Source organism: Cystoisospora suis (assembly GCF_002600585.1).
Source record: "Cystoisospora suis strain Wien I chromosome Unknown contig_979, whole genome shotgun sequence".
Lineage (NCBI taxonomy): Eukaryota > Apicomplexa > Conoidasida > Eucoccidiorida > Sarcocystidae > Cystoisospora > Cystoisospora suis.
The window spans coordinates 38154-51978 of NW_027153780.1; the positions used below are offsets into that span (position 1 = coordinate 38154).

A 13825-nucleotide genomic window follows, 5' to 3' on the forward strand; every position below is an offset into this window, starting at 1 on the left:
CTCTACATGCATCGACTCTCTGAAGTGCAGCTGCTGAACAAGGGGCTGACATCGTGTCACGCTACTCCGGGCCTGCTCCTATTACTTAAGCAAGCAAAAAGCTCCATCCACGTTCTAAACAGAAGATCGTATTCGCGTATCTCCGATCTGATAGTGTGACACTGGCCTCGAGTCCGGAATTTCCGAAGACGCCCGTGTCCTTCTGGACGCCCGTATCTCCGGCATTGTGACTTGCTTGAGGGACCGGTCAGCTAAGCAACATCTGCTTGCCTTTCCCGGCCCGGTGGCGTTCAAAGAAGAGCAGCTATGCAGGCTTTTTCTCGGCTGAGGGAAGAAACACGAAGAGTGTGCATTCAACGCGCCGAGAGGCAAGCTGATACGACTGCTTTGAAGATGTGCCTATCAATCACTGGGCTTTTGTGCTCCTTCTCCGCACAGCCCGCCGTTGTCACTTCGCCTCAAGACAAAATCGCTTATACTATTGCTCTCTACCCTTGTCCCACAGAAAGAGTTACAAGTTGCTAGCTTTGAGTACGCGACAATTCTTCCAGCTCTGTTCTGTATATACAGAGCGGACTTGCCTACGTGTTACACAGCCGAGAGACTCCAGGTACATCCTCTAAACGAACGCCGGTGGCGCGGGTTGCGCACTCACCGAATAACAATCTGGGCATGTCGTGTAGAGGATAGATGGGTAGAGCTCAAGTGATTAGCTGAGTGGAAGACATATGTGCATGGCTGAAAACGTTTCCGCATAAAGATGCACGTCGCTCCCGGCCGCCGCCATGTATCTACGCTGTTGTTAGCCCTACCGGTTTCCCTCCTGCCCTAAAATCTACACAGGCCTTCATGGAGAGCAACTGGGACTTTCTAGAAAGGTGAAATGGCTTGGCTGCATCCAATACAGAAAAGACATGAGGAGCGGGAGTACCACAGCAGTCGCCTGGGAGGACAACAGCGATTTTTGAAGATACCCGTTTTCTCTCCCAACCACCAAGAAAGTCAATAAGACAAGAGGTCCTTCTTAGGCGCATGCTAACGGACAAAACCCTCCTCATATGAAACTTCAACGCAATCTCTCGGATATCCTTACATCTTGCAGCCATTTGACGTGAAGACCCCCTCTACCTCGCACTCTCCCTGGAGTTCTGACTGATATCGCAGACGTCGCGGTTGTTCCCAGCCATCCAGAAGTTCTGAAGCGAGACTGTAGACGAACAAGCGGACCTTGCAGTATGACACGCTTACACCAAGTTATAGCTGCGACACTCTCTGTTCGCTTCGCTCTCAGCGGTGAAACTCGTAAGTCCAGAATATCCATACGGTTACTCTTCTGTCATCAGTAAACACTACAGACGGCATTCTCTCAGCCTCTTTACTACTTGTGTTCTCCCTCCCCCCCCTCCCCCTCTCAGGACTGCAACCTATCATCTTCGCAGGTTCACCTGAGGTCTGATCGCGCACTACCAAGAGACAGTGATCTAATCTTTTTCATCCCACAATGCTGCACCTTTCTTTCCCAATCCTTCCCCGCCATCTGCGTAGAGTTTCCCCCCACTCCCTCCTGCCTGGGCTGTAGGAGTACCATAGGCAAACCATTGCCTTGATCTCGTCCTCACCAATCTTAGATCATCCTGTGCTACAAGCCACTCCACTTCTGCGGGACTTAGAATGAACTCCTCCTTTCTATTATTCAAAGCAATCGCTAAAGTTCCACCTGTTCCTTCGTCGGATAACTGTTGCGCATCACTTCTACCATCTACGCTGGCTGCTGTTCCTGCTGGTGTTCTCCCCCCTTCTCCATCCCGTGGCTTCGCTCCTCCGCCTCCCCCGATAAGACTCCCTCCGCCTTCAGGACCTCCTCCCGACCCGGACAGAGTGCCTGTCATTCCACTACCGGATGGGAGCCAAGGATATCGCAGGGAATTTCTAGTTACAACGCCTCGAATATGCTGCTCCGTACCAGCAGGAAGCCCAAGAAGAGCTTTGACTCTTACGCATATAGCTGTACCAACTGTCAGAAGGGATATACTTGTTCGTACTCTTCCTTCCTCATGGCTATTACCAGACATCCAGAAACAACCCCCCGGTCCCGTGCCTGCTATTCCTCCTCCCACTCCAACTGCGCTGTCACCACCGCCATCTAGACCACCGACAGCGTCGTGTCCTGTGTTCCCTGTACATGCACCTCTCCCTCCTCCTCCTCCGGCGAGATCCATGGCACTCAAAATACCTCCCGATTTCGAGGTCTGGTTGCTTTTCTTTCCTCCTCCTGTGCCTAAAGGCTGGAAGAGTGCGCCCCTCCCGCCTACCGACACATCGAATGGCTTGATCTCTTGGAAAGCAAAAGATCTTTCTTTTGCTTGTTCCGCCTCCCAGTTCTTTAACATTTGCGCGTACTCGCGAGTCTTCACAGCAGCTTTATATCTTGCGACAATTCCAGGTATCAGTTCAGGATTCGGGGCTTCATGTCGGTTCTTAGCGTACTTCCACGGGTCAACACCCACCAGATATGCCAAAATCTCAAGCTGACATGTACGCGCGCATGCCAGGAATGCTAACCCGTGCCCAACTGGAACGCTAGGAGGAGGACGTTGAGGTGTAGGAACCTGATTTCCCTCTAGGCATTCCCCGCTTGGATTCTTTCCGTCCCCCGACCCCTCTCCTCCCCCGGCCGTAGATGTATTGCAGTTACCGTCACTGGGCACCGCCTTTTTCTGAGCTGAAGCCGAGGAGTTACTAGATTGGGCGCGTGATCTGCCACTCGTGAATTTGGACCCTAGGACAAGGAGTAGATCAGGGAAGTCACTGATAAGTGCCATACATGCTTTTCGATCTTGTTTCAGCTTACGCCGAATCTCTGTTTGAAGTTCCTGACGTCGATGATTACACTTGCATCTACAGATCTTATCAACCCCCTGTGGGGCCGGGCAGCACAAAGGTTTAGAAGAACGAGAAGGAAGTGCAGCAGAAGTTCCAGGGAAGTTCGCTGAGAACGAGCCTGGAAATCCAGGGGGAGCACCAGCAACAGGTAGTATAGCACTTGGACATGGAGAGACTTTGCCACTACTACCGCTAGCCATAGCACCACCCCGAGAGTCTGCAGATGAGGCAGTAGAGCCGGAAGCCCTGACAGACGTTGAAAGAGAACCTGACTCTGAAGAACCTGCCGCAGTTGCACCGTTACTAGCGAGCCCTGACGAGGGAACCACAGAGAAGGGTGAAAAGAGGAATGCTGGGATGTCATCATCCGCAGAAGATACAGGAGACCATGAGAGAGCTGACAACGTTTTCCCTGTCGAGTCTTGCGGCTTAGATGTATACACATTACCACCGCCCGAATCGCCCCCCGCTGAGCAACCTAGGGATCCTGCACTTGATCGAGCACAAGACACAGTGGGAATACACAGGACAGGCGGAGCAAGAAGAAAGAAAGAATTGTAGACGTTTCCCGTTCCACGTTGTCTTTTCATCATCTCTTTCTCAGAGAACCGCATCAAACACATCTTAGCGCGCTTGAAGAAATGACAGACTTGGCCAGGAGAAAAAGAGAAGTTTGCTGAAGACGAAAGGAAGGGAGGAAGATGACAGGTAGGTAAAGACAGAAGACGAAAAGTTAAAGTCTCCCCTGCAGGTAGCTGGAAACGTCTGCCCGTTAATTCCGCTACAACATACTGAGATCCTACTCGGGCATCTGCTGTTGTATTTTCATTTGGCGAAGCTACTTCATCATTCTCAAAGGGAGACTGCGTGACAGGGCAGGTCGGAATCTCCGTTCCTTTCTCTGTTTTGATACCCGTCCGTGTGGTCGCCTCCTCCTTCGTCTCAGTATCTTCTACGGGTGCAGTACCGTTTTTCTCATATGACTTGTTTAGATTAGTACAGGGCTTTATAGGAGTTTCTGCACCGCCAACGCTTCTCCTGTTCAGCGCTTCTTCCAACACACTGATCTGTACATACACCCGCGTCCCCACAGCCAAATAATTTAACTGTCGGAGAACCTTTGCCTCTGGGTTATATGCAAGGACCATCGTGTCGCATGGATCCAAGGAAGCAGCAGATGTCTTGGAGACACCCTGCTGAGGAAGAGACAAAACAGAAGAAGGAACGGTTGTTGTCTGTGAAGAAGAACGAGTACATGGGATAGGTGAGGATGGCACATTCCGATTAAAGGCTGCCGAAGCAGATGACGATGATGACGATGTGTCTGAAGTTCTTCCCCCTTCCTCAGAGACTTGAGTAGGTGGAGATGATTCTAGTCCATTACCTGAAGAAGATGGGACCCCTCCAGCGCTGTCTGTGACAGCAGAGAACGGACAAGGCTTATGAGAAGGAGACGAAGGCGAGGGAGTACAAGGTGGGGTTTTAACTGGAATGGATACTTCCTGCCACGATTGAGAGTCACCTGGGATTCTTTCTCCCACACCTCCTTTTCTTTTCTCTATTGATGGCAGGGGCAGGCAAACCCCAAAAGTACCCGCTTCAGCACAAATAGAAGCATGCGGAGATTGGACGGCAAAAGGAGAGAGATCGCTCTCTTCTTGTAGTCTCCTCTCAATCTCTCCAGCCTTATGACTGAGAATGGGTTCGGAAGGAAACTGACTTCTGTAATACAGACGGTCAAGGGACTCTAACACGCTATCGATTACGTCGCTCTGATCAGTAAGATCTAGGCCTTGAATAATGGATGCGATATCTGTAGATGAGAGATGAAGATACTCCAGTCGAGACCCGAGAGAAGAGAACAAAGGACGTAAGATATGGATGTACACATCCAAGGTTCCGTATCTACACGGGCTGTGAGTCATGTCTGATACGGAAATCGAGCCAGGTGGAAGGCAAAGCGACGACGAAGGATTCCCATCTTGACTAGAGGGAAGCAAATCACTGTACGCCAGATTCCCCTTGCTGCTATTCTCGATGACGCTACACGGATAGGATCCTCCTGGTGAAAGGTGACCTCCCGACGAAAAGAGGCCTCGGGACGGGTAGGCCGATGGATGAAAGTCAAATTCGCAGGGAAGAACAAGAGACGGCTTTATCTGTGTTACATGCCACCCAAACGGTTCTCTCTGGTCACGTCTTCTCCACTCGGGCCTTACACGGCCCAGGGTAAGTAAAGTCGACAAACACAAATCCTCTATCTGAACCGTAGTACACGGAAACAATAAAGGTGCTGGAGGAGGTGGAGGAGAGAGCAGATATGATGAGGGGGGTGAAAAAGAAGAAGACGGTGATGGAAAGGAAGAGGAAGGCAGCCCGCAGGTCTCTCTATCTTCCTGAGGCGAAGACAGCCTGGAGCTATCTAGACGCGTCGAAGTATCGGAGGAAGGCGATGACTTCTCAAGCTGTATCGGCACCGAATCTGCACGAAAGAGAAAAAAAAAACACAAAAGCTGAACAAACAGACTAAGCAACAAGACCGACTCAGATACAGATAGTGCGAGAGGGCAGAGGTAATCTGTATTTACCCGAGTGTGCGTACTCTGCTATTGCTTGACAACAGTGACACCGTGCCTAGGTCCGTCTATCCATATGAACGATGCATCGAAGTGCTGCATTTATTTCCTGTGGACTAACAAAGTGAACACGCATGCGCAAAACAGAGACGAGACGAATATATACTAAGATTCCTCTCTTGACCCAGGGACAAATGTGAAATACAGGTACGCAACCCCTGTTCACTTAGATGGACCCTAAAGGCACGTACCACACTCCACATCAAGACCCTTCAGCGATGTTCTCGCCTCCTGAGTCCCATCTACGTCACTCACTATCATGCGAAGAGAGAAAACCTCACAAACATCGCATTTCCGCGGAAATTACTCCTGCCACATGCAGCCCAGTGTTGCCCTGCATTGTTACAACAGTTACACCGCACGTTTTTCCACTGAGGTAAAGAATTTAAATTCCCTTTCTTTACCTTGCGTTATCACACATTCTTCACGGACGCTGTCTAAACTGTCCGTCGTAAGTGCACCCCGTCACTGTCTACGGAACTCACCTTCTTCACAGCTCTGCGCCGCTCCATCCTTTCCTCCGTCCTCTTCAGCTTCCTGACTTGCAGATTGACTTCTCTCCTCTTCTTCTTTGACTCCCGCGCCGCAAGTGTCGTTCCTCAAATTGGAGGGACACGATTCTTCCTCTTTCGCCGAGGTGACGGGCTTGTCTGCCTCGCCTTGGTGCTTCTGAGACTCCTGACCGGCCGCCTCCTGTTCTCGCGTCCGTTCGTTGGAGGGGAGATTATCTTTGTCTGCTTTGGCATCCAACGCCGGAGTCACCATCTTCTCTTCCTCCTTCTCCAGCCCCTCGCTTCCTTCTGTACCTCCTTCCGGTCCCGCTGTCCTCGGTCCAGCCTCTTCATCCTCCCCACTTTTCAAACAACCCTCCCTGGTCTCGTCGTCTCGGCTGTTCCCGGATTTATCTTTGCCTTCTTGCATTCTGCTTTCGTAGGTGCAGGCCGTCTCTTCACTCTTATGTTTAAGTATCCTTGCCTTGCAAGACTGGATCTTCCTGTCTGCTAAAACAGTCGCTTCGAAAAGGTTTCCTTCCATTGCCGCAGCTTTTCTTTGGAGACCTAACAGTGTGAAGGCTTCTGCAGCTTTCAGTTCCTCATGAGAAGGAATAGGCCAGCATTGACTCGTCGTCCTTCTTCTCTTTCTCTTATTCACCTCTTCCCCCATGTTGTCATCCTCCTGTCCCAAATTCTTCAGTCGTTCCTCATTGAAACAAGAGAGACCGCCCTCCTTCTCCTTGTCTCCCTCCTTGAAAAGACTCACACAAGCTCCGTTCTCCAGCACGCGCAGCCCCGTCTGCAGTTCTCCATCCCTTAGAACGGTAGAGGCCTTTGAATCTCGGCCCACTCGGTCCCCCTCCTGACCAGCCGGCAGGACCTCTCTTCCTCCCCCGGCCCCTGCTTCCAGGGTAGGGGGGCTCCTCCACCTCTGGGTCACCCGCTGCCACCTGCGCTGCATGAGACTAGCAAGAAGACTCTCCTGGCCTTGCAAGAGTTGCTCCTGCTGATGCAATAGATACTGCTGTTTCTGTACTTGTTTAGCTAACTGCTGTTGCTGTCTTTTCACCCCTGGTCCTACAGGTACTCCACGAGCTGTCGCAGAAGGGCACGCGATGCTCCCGGCTCCTCCCTCCCCTCTTTTTTCTTCTCGTTTTCCAAGCATTTGATTCTGCTGTCCTTCTTGAGATTCCCCCGACTCAAAACTTGCTAAATATCTGAAGGACATGAAGTCACCTGATGACGGTGGGGGTGCGGCCTCGGGACTCGTGCACAGCTGACTTTCTCCCCCATATCCTTCGTGTCCGACACCAGGGTCAATTGGCCGTCCATTAGGTAGGCTCATCGGTCGAGGTATTCCGGCATATTTCTCCTGAAATCCGTCCGAGCGAAAGCACCCCGTTTGCTGAGATGAAGTCACACAGCTACCGAAAGTGAAAGGCATAGATGAGGCGAGCATTGCCTGGTGAGAACTTGAGGGCGCTGGAGACGCCGGAGAGGGATGAGAGAAGACGGGATATTCACTACGAAGAGAAGACCTTTCCGAAGAATACATGTAACTCTTTGAATCTGGGCCTTGATATTCGCCACTCTTATTGTCACCTGATGTGTTCACAGAAACACAGGACAACTGACCAGAGGTCGCTTTACCAACTGTGTTATTCTGTGATTGAGAAAGAGCTAGTCTTTCCGCCTGTCGTGCAGCCCTTTCCTCTTCCCTCTTTTTTCTTCTTCTCGCATTGGCTGCTGCATTCGCTTTCGCTCGACTTGAAGAAAACTTGTCCCGGGCTGCAGCATTCAAGGTATTATTCACAGAAGACCCAGCCCGTACAGCGCTCTGCTGGACCGTACCACCGCTTTGTGTTGTCTGGCTATTGCCGGACTGGGTCCCGGGAATGATCTCTCTAGATGAGCCAGTAGTAGTAGTAGTTGGTTCGTTGCTCGGCCATGTGTCCGCACAAGGAGACGGTCCAGGAGGAAGTGAAGAACTGGACTTGTTTTTTTCGGCTTCGCCACTTCCGACCAACGTATCCTGCTGTGCGTTACTATCGAGGACCCTGTTAGTATCTCCCGAGGGCAACGTGTATCCGTGTCTCCCCGGCTGTGTGTCTTTCTTTCCTTCACACCAATTTGCTTGGGTCAAAGGAGCAGCGGCTGGTGTTTCTCCTCCATCTGCACTGCTATGATGAGGCATAATTCCACTTTTACTCTTCCCATCCCCTGACCCTCCTCCTCCTGAAGAAGGAACCTTTTCCCGTAGGCTACACTGCTTTTGCTTTGCATGTAGGGCTTGGAGTCGAGATTCTTCTGCCATCCTCTTGGCTGCATCAAACCCATGTTTCCCAACGGCGAATGTTTTCTTGAAGGGTCTTCCGTTCTCACTCCAACGAGCAATCCACTTTTCTCCTCCCCGGTCAAAGACAACTCCGGGGACGGGGGAAAGATACTGACTTTGCTTCTGACTTGTATTCCCTGTTGGACAAGCTCGAGGTTCACCAGGAGGCGGAGACGGAGCAACCTCTGACACTCCAGCAGGTGTCTGGACACTCGCAGATGAAAGTGGAAGTCTAGTTACATCATTAGTTTCGCCCCCCCCGAAAGGGTAAGGATGCTCGGCAACAGGCACCCCCTGGTGAGTTGCTCCGTGAGGAAGAGGAAATGGCACTGCCGACGCGGACCCATCCACACAAGTTGTCAGCCCTCCTTTTTGTGCTGGAATTCCCCACCCTGTACTGTACTGCTGTGGAAGACCTTTTTCTTGTCGAATTCCGCTATCAGATTGCAATGCTGATGGTGTTGCAGAAGGCACGCCCCCCCATCCAGCGCTGCTCTGAAGCGCAGCGCTTTCTCCGTCACCCCCTTGACCGCCGCTTCTGAAAGGCAAATGTCCCGGACCACCTTCTAAAGACTGCTGCGTCGTCGGCAAGTGAGATGCAAACTGTGACTGAGGCCCAGTGTTGCCCCGCGGCATGACGGGACTAGGTGAAGAGTGCGAAGAGACAGCACGCCCTTGAGACACTTTCGAAAGACAATTCTCGGATACAGGTGAAGATGCGGTGTGAGCAAAAGTGGTATTTCCTTGCTCGGAAGACTGTGGCATTTGTACCACTTGACTGGGCCCGTGAACAGCCACGCGTGTGTGGCCATAGTATGCACCACCACCACCGCTGCTGGAGACAGTGATGCCGTTACTAGCGTGATATGCGTTTGCAGCGTCGGGCGGCAGTACAGGTGGTCGAAAGAGATCCGTGTCTCCCGGTTGTGTGTGCTGCTGGGCTTGAAAATGCGCGGTGACGGGTGGGGGCACCACTTGCGTCTCCGATCCGCGATGCATACGGAACTCTTCTTGCCGTCCCCCTGTCCGCAGACAAGGCGATTGTGACTGGAAGGAGAGCCCAGGTCGCTGCGCAGAAACATCGCCCTCTCCGACCATGCCGTGTTGCTGGAGAGGCGGCTCGGAAAACGGAGCGGACTGATGAGACGGATGCACGAAAGCTGCTCGTGAACCCACACCGACTGCAGACAGCGGCTGTTGCATACATGCGCTCCCCCCGTGGGGAGAAGCAAACGGAGGACTCTGTGTGACATGATGTCCGTTACATCCTCCTGTCCTCATCGCACGTGTATACTCCTCTTCCGCTGTGCTTCCAGGTGCTGTCGGCGATTGGGTAGATCCTCGCGGGACAGGAGAAAGATATAAAGAATGCTGCCCCGAGTAAGCCGGAGAGGCGTGGACAGGAGCGGCATGCAGCGGCGGGGCACCTGAAGCGGGAGTGAGTGAAGACGACGCCAAAAGCGAATCCGAAGCATATCCCTCCCGTGACTGTTCACGCTGTGATAGTGGATTATCTTGCGATCGTGAGTTATTGCCACGCCTCACTCCGCATGCTCCCTCTTCTCGACCCAAACCCCCTTCGAGTCCAGAGACACCTGGAGGCTGAAACGGGACGGCACGAGCAGAATTCGGCATCCCGTTCTGTATACACACAGAAGAGAAGGCACCAAAAGAGGTCTGTCTATTACATGGTTCGACAGGAGAACGGGGAGTACCAGACACATCCCCAGCGAATAGAGGAGAGCACGATGGGCGTGAAGAGGCGGTGGAGGTGATTGAGGTAGAAGGCCCAACAACAAAGGAGGGCGATGAAGTTCCCGGGGAACCACTGGTCGAAGGAGAAACTTGGCTTTCTGATCTTTCGCTCTCGGGATGGTGCCCACTTGCTGAAGCAGTCAGTCTGTCATCCGACGAGCCCCTGGAAAGAGAAACCGCCCCGGAAGGAGGCGCTGCTCCGTGCACACCCTCTACTACAGAGATGAAACGGTGACAAGCTGATGAGCGGAGATCGTCATGTGGGAACGAATAAAGAGATGTAGCTACAGATGCCGTCGAAGAGTCTGAACCAGAAAAGGGTCGTGAAACTCGTGTGCTGCCCGAGTGAGAAGCGGAGTGTGATGTCTCAACTCGTGTCTTCTCTAGAACGTGTAGAGAATCACCGCGTGGAGTGTCACCAAGACAGGGAAAAAGCGTGTAAGAGAAACGTGGGGAGAGGACCGGTGCAGGTGCTTCTGAGAGGACGTCCTCGAAGGTTTGTTCTGTACACGTCGGCTGTCGGCTGAATTGGATCTCTCTTTCCCGCCGTGACAGAGACAGTCCTTCCAGTGCACCCACATGGCGCACGCTCTCCTCGTCATCATTGAAGTGCGATGTCGCTACCCTCCCAGGGACCGACGTCGGTTCGGCAAGGATACCCACTATGCTAGGTCGATGCAGACGCCTCCTGGTAACCTCAGTGTCAGCAATCTGATTCGCTTGTCGTGGTGTCGATTCTGTTACTGGAAAGCCCTGGATACCACGATCACACGTACGTGTCTGGGGAAGAAGACCCTCGCCAGCCCCACCAGAAGAAAAGGGCCGAACCGCGAAAGACGCCTGCCCCGGCGGAGGTGAGGGCGATGTCCCGGAGCATTCACCCGGAAGATACCATGCCGCTTCAGGAAAGCGCGACGAAGACGAACAGCTCCTGTACCGAGAAGAAGGGTCACAGAAAGTGCCCGGACTAGCCCCCGCTCCAGAAGAAAGGGGAAGAGAAACAATAGAAGAAAGGCTAGGCGGGCAAGGTGAGGGGTGGATACCGGAGAAGAAAAAAGAATCTCTGCGGAAATTGGTCATCTCTTTATTTAATGAAAAACGATCTGATGAAAGAATGCTCCCGTTATGTAACAGTTCTTCAATTATATGCCGCTGTTCAGCTCTCCAGCAGACCTGGCCCCCCTCACGCTGAGATGCTAACATACCAAACTGCCGGTGAGACGTTTCCTTGGCGGAATCTGTCCTTGTTGAGAGGTTGAAATCTGAGCTTTCGAAGTGAAGTCCCTCTGCTTTCTGGTTGTCCCACCTTGGGCGTGTTTCCTCTGACAAATAGAAGGTTTGCCCTCGTCGTCATCTGTATTACAGACAAAGAGCCGGTAGAGTGAGACTCGACAGAGAGAGGAGAGGTGCTGAGTTGATGCGCTGAGAATCTGGCACCCCCTACCGCTACTTTCGAATGTCACCTGATGTGTTTGCCCGTTGTGTCGGATCATCCGCAGAGCCCGTACGGAGTTCTCAGAAAGAGACTGCGTTGACCGGAGCGGCCCAGAAGGACTCAGGAGTGTATTTCTTTTGACACTGCCCGTCAACGCAAGAGAAGAGAAGTGTCCCCCTGTATCCTCTGAAGCTGTTGTATTTTCCTCTTCGTTCCTTGCTCCACGCCATGATTTCCCGCCTTCAGATTCAGTTGAGGTGGCTAACCTGAAAGAACGGCCTCCAAAAAATCTGGAAGTGTTCTGCTCAGGAGACTGTCGTCTTGAGGGTGCTCGGAGCGAGTTCACCGACGGCGACGTAGGAGCCTCATACACCTCAGATGTGTAATGAATAACCGATGATCCAGGGAATAAAGGAGAGAAGCAGAATGAAGGGAATGTATGGCGGGAAGAGGACACGCGAGACGACACGCTGGCACGTCCATACGGGCCACTGGGGCATGAAATTTCTCCACTCCGAAGAACATGAACAGACTACAGGGTTCTCGGAGACGACCCGGGGAGCATGCTACGTCCGACAGAGGACCTGGAAGTGCTCGTGTCGAAAAGAAATTCCTCTCGTCCATAACCGCCCAGACAGGCATTTTCTATTGGGACATACACAGGAGCGCATGAGCGCTCATCCCGCTAGAGTAGTCTTTATGTACTGAACCTCCCTTGAGAAGCAAACAGTGTCAACCGAGAGAAGTACCGAGAACTACGTCAACGGCAAAACTGTAACTCTCTGCGACACCGCTGCACGTGCACGTAGATACGACGGACCAGTGCAGATGCTCCTACCACCCTGAACTCCAGTCCACATCCTCCCGCATGCGGAGACGATACTCCAAGCAAAAACTTCTAGTTTTCCAACAGGGCCCAGCAATGTGTAGTCATCCGTGCTTGGGCTCTTAACAGCAGGAGTTCCTTGCGCGCAAGTTGAAAGACCACTTTACCGAGACCCCCACTCCAACCGGTGCTCAGGTATAAACATGAACGCACACGTACAAAGGTATCACTTTGAAACTCCTCGGAAGTGAAGCGACCACGGCTCTGCAACCCGATCGACCTAGGTGGCTCTTTGGTACAGAGGAGGAAATGTCAATAGGACATTTTATCCTCTGTAGCTATGAAAAGAGTGGTGCGGCTATAAGGGAGTCTCTGACGAATGTCCAGAAGAGGGCTCTGTCTATTCCAGCATTCAGCGCAGGGACAACAGCTGAACAAGGACCCGCAGTGGCACGTACGAAGTCCCGGCGTCGCACGGCTCAGCCTCTGACGGGATATAAGCGAAAGAACTACTCAGGACAGCCCCCGTAGCGGATAGAGATAGTCCAGACAGAATCTGATTCTTGAGGGCCACCAAAAAGCCTAACGAAACTCAAGATAACGAGCTTACGTCCAACAAGGAACCTTGCGTCCTTCTGCAGCGCGTGTCACGAACAGACGGTTTCATCAAGAGTTGACTCCGCACTTCAAGGCTGAGGGGAGGAAGAACTAGCCGTCGCAAGCGTACCATTCAACTACAAAGACCGGGAGTCCGGGACTTCTTCATTGTACTCTCTACTCAGCAGTTGCCATACCGTACTCACAGGATATGCCAATGCATAAAAATGCACTGAATTCCGGGGGACCTATCGCAACACCAGCACAAGGTACAGGTGGCTTGAAACATCCTGGAAACTTCCCGGATACTCGGGCCAAGCGATCCGTATCCAGCCAACACACGATCCGGATATCCGTGGTGAGATGCAAGGGGACCATGCAACCTCCCCGGAAATCCCGAATCAGGAGGGAAGAGCCTCACAAGCATGCGGCCCACGACGAAAAGCGAAATGGATGAAGAAGTCCACAGCAGTGAGACGGGAAAGAGCACGGGTCCTGAACAGCGTCGAACGTCTCGGGAGAAGGCCTGGGTGAATCAGCCAACGGAACCAGATCCAGATGACGTCCACAGCACCCTGTCAGCAGGGACTCGCGGACGGACAAGCCTCTAATACTCTTCACAAAAACAAAAAAAATTCGCTGTCGAAGAAACGGCCAGCGCAAGACTTCCAGGCTAAGAAAGCGCATGCATGCAAGTTGAAAAACACGGACAGCGACAAAATGCATCCTGGGGCTGAAGCAGGGGTAAGAGACGGCGTCGTTCGCGGCTTCCTGCCTGCTGCAGATTTGCGCGCGCACAGGCTAAACCGGCAACAGTTCCGCTTGGCGGAAAGAAAAAGAAGTTGCCTGGGTCCGCGGGAGCCG

At 52.5% G+C, this 13825-nt stretch overlaps 1 protein-coding gene across 1 annotated transcript; it reads right to left on the reverse strand.

Moving 5' to 3' along the window:
* Positions 1 to 978: 978 nt before the first annotated feature.
* Positions 979 to 13578, reverse strand: CSUI_002302 (ap2 domain transcription factor ap2ix-7). The gene is made up of 3 exons (XM_068062504.1): positions 12975 to 13578; positions 6005 to 11457; positions 979 to 5365 (listed from the first exon to the last, which is right to left on the reverse strand). Exons 2-3 carry the CDS (start codon positions 11304 to 11306, stop codon positions 1482 to 1484), a joined length of 9186 nt encoding a protein of 3061 aa, XP_067925519.1. The 5' UTR covers positions 11307 to 11457; positions 12975 to 13578; the 3' UTR covers positions 979 to 1481.
* Between the last annotated feature and the right edge of the window lie 247 nt (positions 13579 to 13825).